Source organism: Staurois parvus, unplaced genomic scaffold (genome assembly GCF_062004578.1).
Source record: "Staurois parvus isolate SC_StPar_1 unplaced genomic scaffold, SC_StPar_1.0 ptg000108l, whole genome shotgun sequence".
Lineage (NCBI taxonomy): Eukaryota > Metazoa > Chordata > Amphibia > Anura > Ranidae > Staurois > Staurois parvus.
This window is the reverse complement of record NW_028317904.1, coordinates 2,399,497-2,412,857: the sequence shown is the minus strand read 5'-3', so window position 1 is coordinate 2,412,857 and position 13,361 is coordinate 2,399,497. Positions and strand designations below refer to the sequence as shown.

General features: G+C 40.3%; 1 protein-coding gene across 3 annotated transcripts in view; it reads left to right on the top strand.

Annotated features, from left to right (window-relative positions):
* TRPM4 (transient receptor potential cation channel subfamily M member 4) overlaps positions 1–13,361 on the top strand; it is a 197,893-nt gene that overhangs the window by 138,524 nt on the left and 46,008 nt on the right. For all 3 annotated transcript variants that reach the window (XM_089671601.1, XM_089671600.1, XM_089671602.1), the window contains exons 7-11: positions 1,608–1,672; positions 2,803–2,985; positions 7,779–7,878; positions 8,030–8,148; positions 12,814–13,188. In XM_089671601.1, the coding sequence (XP_089527727.1) occupies positions 1,608–1,672; positions 2,803–2,985; positions 7,779–7,878; positions 8,030–8,148; positions 12,814–13,188 (842 nt within the window). The remainder of the gene's footprint in view (positions 1–1,607; positions 1,673–2,802; positions 2,986–7,778; positions 7,879–8,029; positions 8,149–12,813; positions 13,189–13,361) is intronic.

The window sequence follows — 13,361 nt, the reverse complement described above, 5'->3', positions numbered from 1 at the left end:
TCTCCTATGGGTTGCTTTGGATTTATCCATCAGTTACGGATACTCAAAGTAGGTCATGTAGATAAGGACATTTACAGATTATGAAAGTATATTATTTCATTACTGTATTCATAATAGATGCTAGAAAGTGAGCTGATATCTACTGAGCATATTATAGCTAGATAGAGTATTGAAATGTGCTATGCTACCCACAACAGCCAATCGGATTCCCCATATTATTTCTTCAGCTCAGGTCTAGCAGGATAAAGTTTTTAGATATTTTATCACTATACTATTTTGTGAGTGGCATGTCCGTAGTAAACCTAAGGTACACCCGAAGCACATGAATAATTTATGAATTTTGCCTGATTTAAAGACCATTTTTAGAGCAGATGTAACTAGATAATGGAAATGGTATCTTCTACCCATGACAATCAACTGGGTTCAATGGTGCTATTTAAATTGGTCATGATGTCAATAAGCGCAGCCCTACTTTGCCTCCTAATCAAAACGCGTTAACACGGTTCATGTGAATCATGCTGGGAACAATTTAACCCTCCAGGCAGCCTCCTCAAAATATGTGAAAGCAATACTCTAAAATGATACCACAATATACCTCCTCCTTCATCGACAATGTGAAACATTAAAAATATCACCTAATGTGCTGAAAAATTATTATTCTTAGAAAAAGACCAATCTCTTTTATAGGCAAAACATACAAAATCCACTGTGACCCACTTCAAATTCACCATGCGTTTACTCTTCCCATTGGATGTGTTCTCATCTTTAGGAATATGACCACTAAGTTATAAGGGTCACAATAAGCTTTTCCCCCTCAGGGGTTTCTGTAGCACCTACACCAATCAGCCGTCCCTTTTCCTCCTCTATACATGTTTGATGTACTATAGCTCAGAGTAAAGCATATAATACACTCATAGTGCTTTCCATTCGATATATTAACATTTCTAACATCATAAAAAATGCACTCAGATTATATTGTGCACAGAAATAGAGCTTGCTTGATAAAATATCCAATAAATGCATACAGCTGTGAACAGTAATGTTATTTTTCCGTTTGTTCAACCACTTCCTGTTTGAGTGTGATGACATCATCTGACTCTGCCCTACAGGTTAGATTGCATTACATGCCTTCCTCAAGGGTTTGGGGTAGAGGGACGTCTTCCCTATCCTACTATACTTGCTAATTGTTTATGGTTACCCAGGTTACCACTGAAAAGAACAGAGAGAATGAAACAAATATGGCGGAATAGTAACCTAGGTAACTATAAGCAACTAGCTGTATATATGTATAGAAATATATACTGTGTGTGTATGTATGTATGTGTATGTGTGTATATATATATATATATATATATATATATATATATATACATATATATATATATATATATATATATATATATATATATATATATATATATATATATATATATATATACATATAAAATGTGTGTGTGTGTGTGTGTGTATATATATATATATATATATATATATATATATATACTGATACATAGAAGTAAGCTACTGAAGAAAAGTAGTTTTACTACTCTTTTACTTTATTCAGACTATTCGATCATATGCTGCAGCATTTTTATTTTCTTTTCCAGGAAAGGGAAGCATTGAAATCCCTGTGTTGTGCATGCTTATTGCTGGAGAGTCCAAGATGCTGGAGGTAAGGAATGGATGTTTGGGAGGGTGCAGAGACTAAATCTTCCCTTGAATATCTTCTTACTGCCATATTCAACTGCTAAGGCTCATGTCTCCCGTAGCTTCTGCTGTGTGTTCCATAGTAATTTAAATAAAAAATGGAGATACTCTCAAGATGGTTATAGTGAACTGGTGCAGATATCTGTTATTTAAAGGAGAAGTACATCCTATATTTATTTTGGCTGTACTTCTACTGTGGATCACAGGAGTGCAGTTTGTTCTGCACTCCTGTGACCCATTTTCAGCTGATAGGGGGTTGAAGCCCGCTGTCAGCTGACATAACTCAGCCGGTCGGGCTGAGGGAAATAACCCAACTTTAAAGTCAGGATCCACTCGAGTCTGGAGCGGCACCTGGCTCAGTGAGATGCTGAGAGCATCATTAAGCCATTCTCTCCCCCTCCACAGCCTGCACTCCAGTGAGAGCAGGGGGGGGGGGGGGGGGCAGAGCAGACAACAGTGGCTGACAACTCACTGCTCTCTTCTCACACTGGCTGTGAGAACTCAGCGATCAGCAGTCATTTGAGTTCTCACACTTCAAAACCGCTGGGGGTCAGATGCAGCATTGGACTGATGCTGCATCCATCTTAAGTATAACTGGGCAAAAAAAAATCCCCTACTTCTCTTTTAAAGTGCCCAGTTAATAGAAGCAAGGAGTAGAATCTATTTGTCCAACTAAAATATCAGTTTTGGATGGAGTAGCCATTAACGTCAAAGGGTTGGTCTACCCAAACCTAAAATATTTAATTCTGATAACTTTGATAACCGGTTTATTAAAGTTATTAATTTTCTGTAAAATCTAAACAACTAGAAGATGTCCCACAGCGTACAAGGCTGTCAAACAACATTTAAAATTTGCAGTTATGTCCCTAAAGGGCTCTCCTGCTCCTCACATAGGTCTTAAAACATATAAAAACAAGTAATATTTTATTTGCTTTATTTGTTTTTTTTCTTTAAAATCTGTTTTTCAGAGTTTTGCTAGGCACTGTTTATTCTACTTTATAATCCATCTGGGTTATCTGCTGAAACATTCCATTGCTGATTGTTCCCTTACTTACCATTTTCTGCTCTATATAACCATATTTGTACTATTTTCAGAGAGTCTACAATGCCACAATGAGCCCCATCCCATGTCTCTTGGTTGCTGGTTCTGGGGGGGTTGCCGACTGCCTGGCTGAAATCCTGGAAGAGTCATTGCCAATGGAATCCGTTAGAACAGCAATAGAAGAGAAACTAAAATTGCATTTTCCCAAAGAGAATTTGACCAAAATTGTTGGGAAGGTGAGAAATATTTTTGAAGAACAATTGTTACAATAATACAAATAATTATGATAAAAGTAAGCATCAGCTGAAAATAATGTATTTGCCCTCCAGAGGATTTAGCCCCCTTCCTGACCAGGCCATTTATTGCGATACGGTGCTGCATTACTTTAACTGACAATTGTGTGGTCATGCAACGCTGTGCATAAATTAAATGTATGTCTTTTTTTCCCACAAATAGAGCTTTCGTTTGGTGGTATTTTATCACCTGTGCGTCTTTTATTTTTTGCTCTATAAACAAAAAAAGTCCGACAATTTTGAAAAAAACCCAATATTTTTGACTTTTTGCTATGAAGCATATCCAGTAAATAAAAATTTAAAAATCTAATTTCTTTATACATTTAGGCCAAAATATATTCTACTGCATGTCTTTGCTACAAAAAATCAAAATACATGTAAATTAATTGCTTTACGTGAAAGTTATAGCGTCTACAAATGGCGGTATATATATTGGAATTTATATTTTTTACTAGTAATGGCGGTGAGCAGCGACTTATAGCGGAACTGCGGCAGGCATTGTGACACTGGGGGGAACAGACTAACTGTCACTGACATCCCAATGGCACAAATACAATGATCAGTGCTAATAAAAAGCACTGACATTGTACTAATGACACTGGGCAGGAAGGAGTTAACATCTGGAGCAGTGAAAGAGTTAACTGTGTGCTGTTTTACATCATGTGCTGTGTATGTTTTACTAGGTAATATAAGCTGCTGTGTATATCTCTGCTGTTCAGAGAAATACACAGCAGCATGTTATTACTGGCAGGAGAGAGACCTGTGTTGGTTACACACAGGTCTCTCCCCTGTCAGTGTTACTCGGCGATCAACAGGTGCTGGCGGGGAATCTCCAGATGGGACTTTGTGATTGACATCTGTAACCGCCAATGGCAGTGTGGGTAGAGCAGCCCCCTACCCGGAAATGCAAATCACGTATATATGTAATTTTGTGCAGCCCTGCCACCCTGTAGCAGTACTTCTTATATAAGGTGGAGGGGAAGAGGTTAAATAAAGCGTGCTTGCAGCTTTAAGGCTTTGTTTTGATGTGTGCATTTATATTCTAGACACTGTAATGCACATTTTATTTATACACTATTTGCATTGTGAATGCATATAGGAGATGATCCCATTCATTTCTAATTGGTCCTCAACACATGACCCTAATGCACTGCAACATATTTCTGTAGACACCTGTGATGCATTGTGGTGTTATGTTAAAAAAAGGGTCATGTACATTTTTTGATGCCTGAACATGCCTTGACAGTCCATAGGAAACAGATGAATGCATACAAAAACACATACACCCACATGCATTAGCTCATATAAATATACATTATGGTGCAAGCCCATAGGTGTAAATAAAATATTTTTCTAGCATTGTTAGTATGCCAATGTAAAGCTCAGTGATGATTTGCAAATGAAGCATTGTAGCACATGCTACAGTGGCAAGAATGTATGTGAACCTCTTGGAATTAACTGTTTTTTGTTTTTTTAAGTAATTTGCCATAAAATATGATCTTATCCTTATCAAAGGCACAATAGACAGGCACAGTGTGATTAAGCTGATAACACACAAACAATTCTAATTTCTCGTGTCTTGAATGCATCCAGGAGGGATTGGGGATTGTAACTGAGCTGTGTGTGTCTATGGCCACACACAGCCCAGCTCGGGAGCTCTCCTGCACAGATGCCTCCATACCACACAGTTTGCTATGGGGGCACCTGCAGAAAAGGAAGAGCGGAGAGCACTAGTGAGGGACTCCAGAAGAGGAGGTAAGGGGCTTCTCTGTGGAATACCACTGCACAGAGCAGGTGAGTATGACACCTTTTTTGCATTAATGAAAAAAAAATATGCATTATTATTACTTTAAGTGAATTTTGTCAGGTTCATCAGGAACCAGTCAAGGTTTTAATAATGTATGGCCAGTTTAACATTTAGCTGTCTGTTACACAGAGATATTTGCTGTGCAGAGCCTGACCAGGATGCATTTTGTTGGAAGTTGCACAGTCTCTCCAGAGAATGTTTTCTGGCTGGGTTGTTCATCTTCTATGCATGTGTTTAAGAATCTTTATACCAGGGGTGGACTGACCATTTGAAAACTGCCCGAGGGCCCGGGGTCAGTAGGGGGCCCCATGAGATGCCCCTGGTACCTTTTTTCATAGGCTTTTTTGAGTTTGGGCAAGGACACGGGCCCCATGATCCTCTATTGGCTGGGGGCCCCATGAGTTGTCAGTCCGCCCTTGATTCATACCTATGGAATGGCTGTCCACTGTTGGTGGATTGCATTTCTATAGGAATTAATAGAGATTCTTCCACACAACAATACAGCCTGGAGACCTTCTATGGATAGGATGTGTGGATCCTAGCAGCCACATAGCAAAGATTTCTATTGACAGGTAAATGGTAGACTTGGGAAAGTTGCTGGGACTGAAAGTAGTGGATCTAATGAAGGATAAAAAGTGTTGTTATCTATTAATGGCTTCAGAGCTTTGTAAATCACTGACCCAAAATAATTCTGCAGATTAGGAGTTTTTATTTGTGTGTGTGTGTGTGTGTGCATGTAAAGTATTAAAAAAAGTATTAAAAAAAAATAGATACCCACTGTATATGGGGAGGAAATTAGGGTGGGACTTTCAATGTACCTCCAGGTTAATCTCCAACACATATAATAGACAAAATTTATTCAACGATTCTAAAACCATCTTAAATTTCAGCAGCACTCAAAATCAATGCATTTCACAACATCCTGAAGAAATGATCCGTTATGAAACACTTTTAGTGCTGATAAGCTCTATTAGACTATAGACTTTTTAATAATTTTTTGCATAATTATGTGTTATATGGGATGGAGATTAACCCTGGAGGTACATTGAAAGTATAGCTCTACTTTCTTCTCTATATAGGGTGGGTTTCTATTTTAAAATGTTCTTTGCAAAGTGAATATTCATATTGCTAAGTGATCATCCTTTACTCTTTTAGGTTAGGTTCACATATGTTTGAGTGGTGCGGCTGCGGGACCCGTACAAAAATACCTACAGCCGCACCACCCACACAGAGCAATGCGGGACCTGCGGGTGGGTGCCATTAATTCTAATGGCACGCTGCCCACACTGGAAATCGCAACTGTACTGGAAACCTTGGTTCCCGTGCGGACTGCGGTTTCCAATGAAGTGCAGGGATTTCTTCCCTGCATGTCTCAAATGAATGGACTCTTGTGCCCGTGAAAAACGCGTCCCGCACGGCTTCAGATATGTGAACCAGGGGTAATACAGTAAACTAACTACAGTGTTTCAAAGTATTGAAGCCAGAGGCAACCAGGCAACTATTGCTTTCAGAAGGAGGTCATCAATGGCAGCCTTTGTATTTCTTTTGGTTCATGTTCTTTGATATACCTCACTCCATAAAACAAGGGCAACACATAAACATGGGTACATTTTTCATTGATATGTTATAAAACAGGCTCCAGCTTCTCTTTTTTGTTTTTATTTCATATTGCTTTTCCAATGTTCTGGTCAGTGCACACGAGTACAAAACCGTCACTGGTAAAATTTACATCATTGCAAATTAGCACCGTTCTCACATTTCACATCACCTTGGTGAACATGGAAAATCAAAATATGTTATTTAAGGATGACACCTATATATTATGAATATACTCACCCTTAATTTTCCACTACTATATACCCCTAAGGAGCTTTTGTAATAAAATGTGCTAAGAACAGCACATTGTCTATAGCAACTGACCAGCATGCATCTACCATTTCTGCAGTTACTATTAAAAGTGGAAAAAGTGGCTCTGGTTGTTGATAGGAACAAAACTGTTTTTGTTACTGTAACTTTCATACTGTACATCAGTAACTAGGTGTTGCAGGTACAGACGTGCACACTATATAATGATGCCCCATTGTGGAGAGTTTGTTTGCTGGTGCATTGGTTAGGAAATAACCCCTTTCTTAAGCACAGTACTGGATGAAGTTCATCCAGTGCCCAGGGTGAAGTAGCCAAACTACGTTTTTTTCCCCCTTGGGAGGAGCAGAGGGTATGCCGTACCAAAACATATTTAATGGTTGTGCTCAAATAATGCAAATGGTTATGGCACACTGCAGCAAACTAAAGAGTTTAATACCAGTACACATATTGTCTTGCAGTATATATGGGTATGACGGTGGCAGACAAAAAAATGCTTTTGTATCATTCATTGTCAGTGGGAGAATAAAATGCTGATGCATTGGTGATGTCAGTCCTAGAGGACTTCATTGTCATCAATGAGATAAAGAAGGGGAGGTGGGAGACTGGAGGGCTCTGTGGGGTGCATTTTACTAAGGGATCCTGTGTAACATCACATATATGAGGGCACTTCCTTTCAGCAACTATCATGGCCTCTGCTTTGTCTGACAGGAATGACATTGCTGTCACTCTTGGTAATCAAGCAGAATGGAGCAACAACAAGTACAGTGCCCCCACCTTGATCCAGCCCTGAGGTGTCATATGTATTGTGCAGTGATTTCTTGTCTCTATGAATTATTCTAATTAAGTGTCAACTAGGCAAACATTGGTGCCTGTGAAAACTGTGCAAACCGGTTGATCCAGCAAAACATGCATGCATGTCTACCACCCTATCACAGGAAAGTAATCGCAATTACAGTCCAAACTGACTAGAACTCAATGCTATTTATAATATAGTTGTATTATTTATTGAGAGCATTTTGTTTGTATATCTGGCTTAAAGTAAAATGTGCTTTGCCAAATCTAGGTTGAAAAGATAGTTGAGAACCGTGACTTGGTCACAGTCTACTCAAACACAGATGGGACAGAAGATTTTGAGACTGTTATCTTGAAAGCCTTGGTTAAAGGTAATAATATACTGCTAAAGTATTTTATATTGTACTGGATAAATCAGTTTTGTGGTCCATAAAAAATACTATATTGTATAATATCAGACTGTCATTGCTGGTTTTGGCCTTTAGTGATGGAAGATTTGTTGATTTTCAAAATTCTGTGCAGCTTGCAAGAAACATTCCAGCGATGCCACAGAATATCTGGATGAACTGAAATTAGCGGTGGCCTGGAACAGGGAGGATATTGCCAAAACAGAACTGTTTCATGGAGAAATCCAGTGGCGGGTAAGACAACATTATAAATAATCATGTCAGTGATTAAGTCTTGGCAATCAGCGTGGATGTGAAAGTTATATGTTGTGAACGATGTTGCATTTTTCCTATTTGAAAAGAAGTATAATTTTATTACAAAGACAATGGTATCCAAATTCCACACTTTCCTCAATTCTATGCACATGGACCCAGAAGAGGTGGGACCAACATGCACTCACTGCACAGAATGGAGAAGTTCAGGAAGCGCTCCTCATCAGCACTGACTCCCCAAGGTATTCTCCCCTTAGTACAGAGGTGTCAAACTGGAGGCCCTCCAGCTGTTGCAAAACTACAAGTCCATCATCATGCCTCTGACTTTGGGAGTCATGCTTGTAACTGTCAGTCTTGCAATGCCTCATGGGATTTGTAAATTGGCAACAGCCAGTTTGACACCCGTGCCCTAGTATGTATGATGCATGCATGTTTTTAGCCTCCAAATGCATACCTTTACATTTTTTTAAATTAAACCTTGTTTGACACATAGTTGCCAACTTAAATGCTGTCCAGAAAGTGCAATTCTCTGCAGTAAAATTCAAAAGAAAATACAAAGAACAAGAGAGTAAAATTGGTAAAAATAACAATTTAATTAATGCAAGTATACTCACAAGCTGCTCAGGATAAAAAAGCTCAAAAACATCATGCTGCAGTACACCAGTGGGTGTGATGATGTCATAGGCTGCAAGCCCCAGCCTACACATTTCGTCTGTGCAACGGACATCTTCAGGGGACAAAAGTCTTTTTTTTTTTATGCATTTTCCGGAAAGCTAAAGGAGGACCCTATGGGCATAGGTGTTATCATACCCTGGTGAGATCCATAATTTGTGTATTCTGTGCTATTGATCTCTTATTATTTGGAGATGATGGTCATCCAGTAAGGGTATTCATATATCTATGTACAAGGTGGTTTGGAACTATTGCACATGGAACTGTGGCATTTGATTTTCACTCGATATTCTATTCTGGTCCTATGGTAGAGCCCTGAACATTTTCTTTGGGAATGGACTTTCATTTTCATCATAATATTACTTAATTTACTTTGAACATATTTTTTTTGCAATTTATGGTTTTATTTAGGCACTGCACTGGTGATTTTCTATGTATTGATGCTGATAATACACTATTTTATTGTTTCATTTCACTGTGATTTTGAATCTTTTGGTTAGAGGTTTTGTGCAACTTTTCTGTCTATTAAGGTTTAATGTTGGTAAGTGTAAAGTTATGCATTTGGGGGCTAAAAGCGTTCTCTCATCATACATTCTTGGAGGGGAATAGCTAGGGAAGACAACCTGTACTTAGTTTGGTAGGTGTTTACATGGAGCTTTAATAGTGCAGAGCCCTTTGTGTTACTAAGCTTTGCACAGTTTTGATGAGACTCAGAAACTAAAACAAACTATTGTGTATGAAGATGCTCTTTTTATGCTAAACTGAAGCCTTATTTCCTTAGTTTCCCTTTGAATACCTATACTAAGATGGTTGCATAATACCAGCAGTCTTCGGTTGGCCCCCCACTCTCCCCACTGTGTGCTATCGAGCAGCAGGGGAACAGAGGCAAACGTTACAATCCATCCTGCAAATCAGCTTTAACTGCTTCCCAACTGCCCTATAGCAGAAATAATACTACAGGGTGGCACGGGTGTGCAAAATCATGTATATATACACATGATTAGGTCTTCGTGGGCTGGGGGGGCACGCGCGTGCTCCCGCCAACCCACGGGTGCCGTGATTTAATCCCCAAGGGAGCAATCATCCGATTTTAGGACAGTGATGGTTGGCCTAAGTTGGATGATCACCCCCTGTCCTATCAGGGATCTTCCTCTACCTGTATTTACACTTACACAGGTACAGGAAATGAAACGGTGAGTAAAACACTTGCACACAGAACACATTTAACCTCTTGATCACCCCCCCCCCCAAGTTAACCCCTTCACTGCCCTGTTACCAGTGTCATTAGTACAGTGTACAGATTTTTTGCTGATCACTGTATTAGCGTCACTGGTGACTTCAGATAGCGTTAGCATCTGTGCCCCTCCCAGATATCGTCAGATTGCCGGTCAGTACACCAGTAATCACATTTAACCTGTTGATTGCCAGGAACACACTCACATACACAATAAACCTCCATTGCTAGTATAGTGTCTGAGGGGATCAATATCTTTGATCAGATCAGCACTATACCAGCACTCACATTAGTATAGCGTCCTCAAAAATGCAGCATTAGTGGGAGCAGCCCCTAAACCTGCCAGCACCTGTATTTAGCCCCTATGCTTACCCCCCCTCCCCCCAAGCAAATGCAGTGTCAGTAGGTCACTATCACTTGATACATTGCACAACAAACTGCAGTGTATGCAGAATCAGGCTTGATCTCTGTTAGCACTTGCTGGTAATTTTTTTTTTGTAGCGATTTAAGCAGTCCCTGACAGCCAGGTGCTCTTTTTCCCGTGAGTCACACTGAGTACCTATAAAGTTAGTGGCCAAAATGTTAATGGAAAGGTACTCTAGCGAAGAGGCGTACAGGATTCTGAGCATGTCGGATGTGAGCGAAGGGGAAGAGTCACTGACACAATCAGCCTCAGAATACGAACCTGTAGACAGAAGTGGCACCCTGACAGATAGCTCAGACAATGGAGAAGAGGTCCCTGCTAAGGTCAGGCGACCCCGTTCCCAGGTTGCTGAGATGTTACAATCACATGATGACTCTCATATGTAACAGAGTGACAGTACTAGTGCCTTTCTACCTTTAGGTGAACTGGCGAGCACCAGCGGCCTAGTACATCCTGGTCTTATACATACAAGCACTGCAGTATCACTTGGTGATGTGACAAGTCCCATAAGTGCAGTACAACCTGGTGCAGTGGCGAGCACAAGTAGTGTCCCGCAGCCACCAAGAATTCACACACAGGCCTGTAGAGCCCCTAGTATCCTTCCAGATGCGCTTGCAAATCCCAGTTGGCAGCCCACAAGTTCTGCAGCACCCATACTTCTGCCCAACCCGGAATTCAGGTGGAAACTGCAAATTTAACTACTCCCCTTGATTTTTTGGAGCTGTTTTTCAAGGAAGATCTGTATGCACTGATTGTGGATCAAAGCAATTTATATGCACAACAGTTTATTGCTGCCAACCCAAATTCAAACCTTGCTAGACCATTCACATGGAAAACCATTTCAGTTTCCAAAAGCTTTTTGGGCCTAACCCTCAACATGGGCATTACTAAAAAAATTAATTGCAGTTGTATTGGTCCAAAGACCCAATTCATCATATACCCATGTTCTCTGCTGCCATGGCCAGGCAAAGATATGAGAGTATAATGCGTTTTATGCATTTCAACAACCATACACTCTGTCGTCCTCAGGGTGACCCTGAATTTGACCAGCTTTACAAAATGTGGCCCCTCTTAAATCACCTTAACCAAAAATTTGCAGATGTCTATACTCCCCAGTCAAACATCTGCGTTGATGAGTCCCTCATTAATTTTTCTGGCCGCCTTGCATTCAAACAATTTCTTCCATGCAAGCATGCCAGATATGGGGTCAAGATGTATAAGACCTATGAGAGGGAAACAGGTTATACATATAAGTTTTGGATTTACAAGGGAAAAGATAGTCACGTGGAACCCCCCAGATGCCTAGACTACATGGGGAGCAGTGGCAAGATAGTTTGGGACTTGGTGTCATCCTTTTTCCATATGGGGTACCACTTATACGTTATTATTTTTATTCAAGCCTGTCACTATTTAGACGTTTGTACAGTCTTGGAATTGGTGCATGTGGCACTGCGCGACCTAATCCCTGGGGCTTCCACCAACTGCTTGTAAATACCTGTTTTAAGGGGAAAAAGCCAGCTTGAGAAATTAGCAATTGCTCACAGTGAAGTGGAAGGACAAATTAGATGTTTTCATCCTGTTTTCCATTCACGCAGACACGACCATCCAAATTGCCACAGCAGCTGGTGTTGTTGAGAAGCCCCTCTGTGTCAACGACTATTACCTTAACATGGGAGGGGTGGACTTCAATGACCAGATGATGAAGCCGTACTTAGTTTCCCAAAAACCCAGACGTTGGTACAAAAAAGTGTTTATAATGCTTTTGTGCTTTGCAAAGAAACTAGACGAAGTGGATCCTTCCTAAATTTCCAGGAAGAGATCATCGCGGCCCTTTTGTATCAAGAAAGTGCTGTGGCCAAAACCCACAACACAGATGCAATTAGCCGGCTGCATGAGAGGCATTTTCCCGATGCCATTCCTGGTACCCCAACCCAAAGGACACCCCAAGAAATATTTTGTGTCTGTAGCAGACATGGAATTAGGCATGACACCCGCATTTTGTCCCTCCTGTCCTGGCCAACCTGGTCTCTGACTGAAGGACTACTTCCGTCGCTACCACACACTAGTGAAGTATTAGTATAGTATACAGCAGGCAAAGTTCAGTGCACATATTTGCACAGGGTCTCGAAAGATGTTAGGTAGTTAGGAAACTGGCTATCACATTTTGAGAGACCCTACAATCTGGTTTAAAAAGTTAACGTTAAAAAAAAAAAAAGTAAAAAAATAACATAAATGAAAATAAGTATAATGATAATGTGATGCATTTTGTAATTAATTTTTCAAAGAATGTGATCACTCTATACCATCTTCTCTTTAGGCATGCGATCTTGAGGACACAATGACTGATGCTCTGGTCAGTGATAAACCCAGCTTTGTGAAGCTCTTTGTGGACAATGGAATGAATATTGTGGACTACCTCACCTATGGTCAACTGGAAGAGCTGTATAGCTCTGTGTTGGATAACACTGTACTCTTCCAGTTACTTCAACGTAAACATGAGGAGCGCAGAGAGTCCAATAAAGGCAATCATCACCAGGAGTACCTACCAGTAGACACGGCTGGGAAAGGACATGACTTCAAGCTCTATGAAGTGGCCAAGGTTCTGCGAGAGTTGATGGGTGATGTTTGTGCTCCCTTCTACACACATGTCCTGGGCAACGCCAAGAGCTCTGTGAACAGGAGAAACAGCAGTGTAATTTTTTATATATTTATTTTGTTGTTATAGTTCCAAAACATTCTGCAGTACTACCCCTGTAGAGGCTCACACTCTAAAATGTCCCCAATAAGGTAAATCTTATAGCATCATTACTTTAAATTTACCAACAACTAAGCAGTGTGAGGGCCTACCTGCTTGCCTTTTAAATT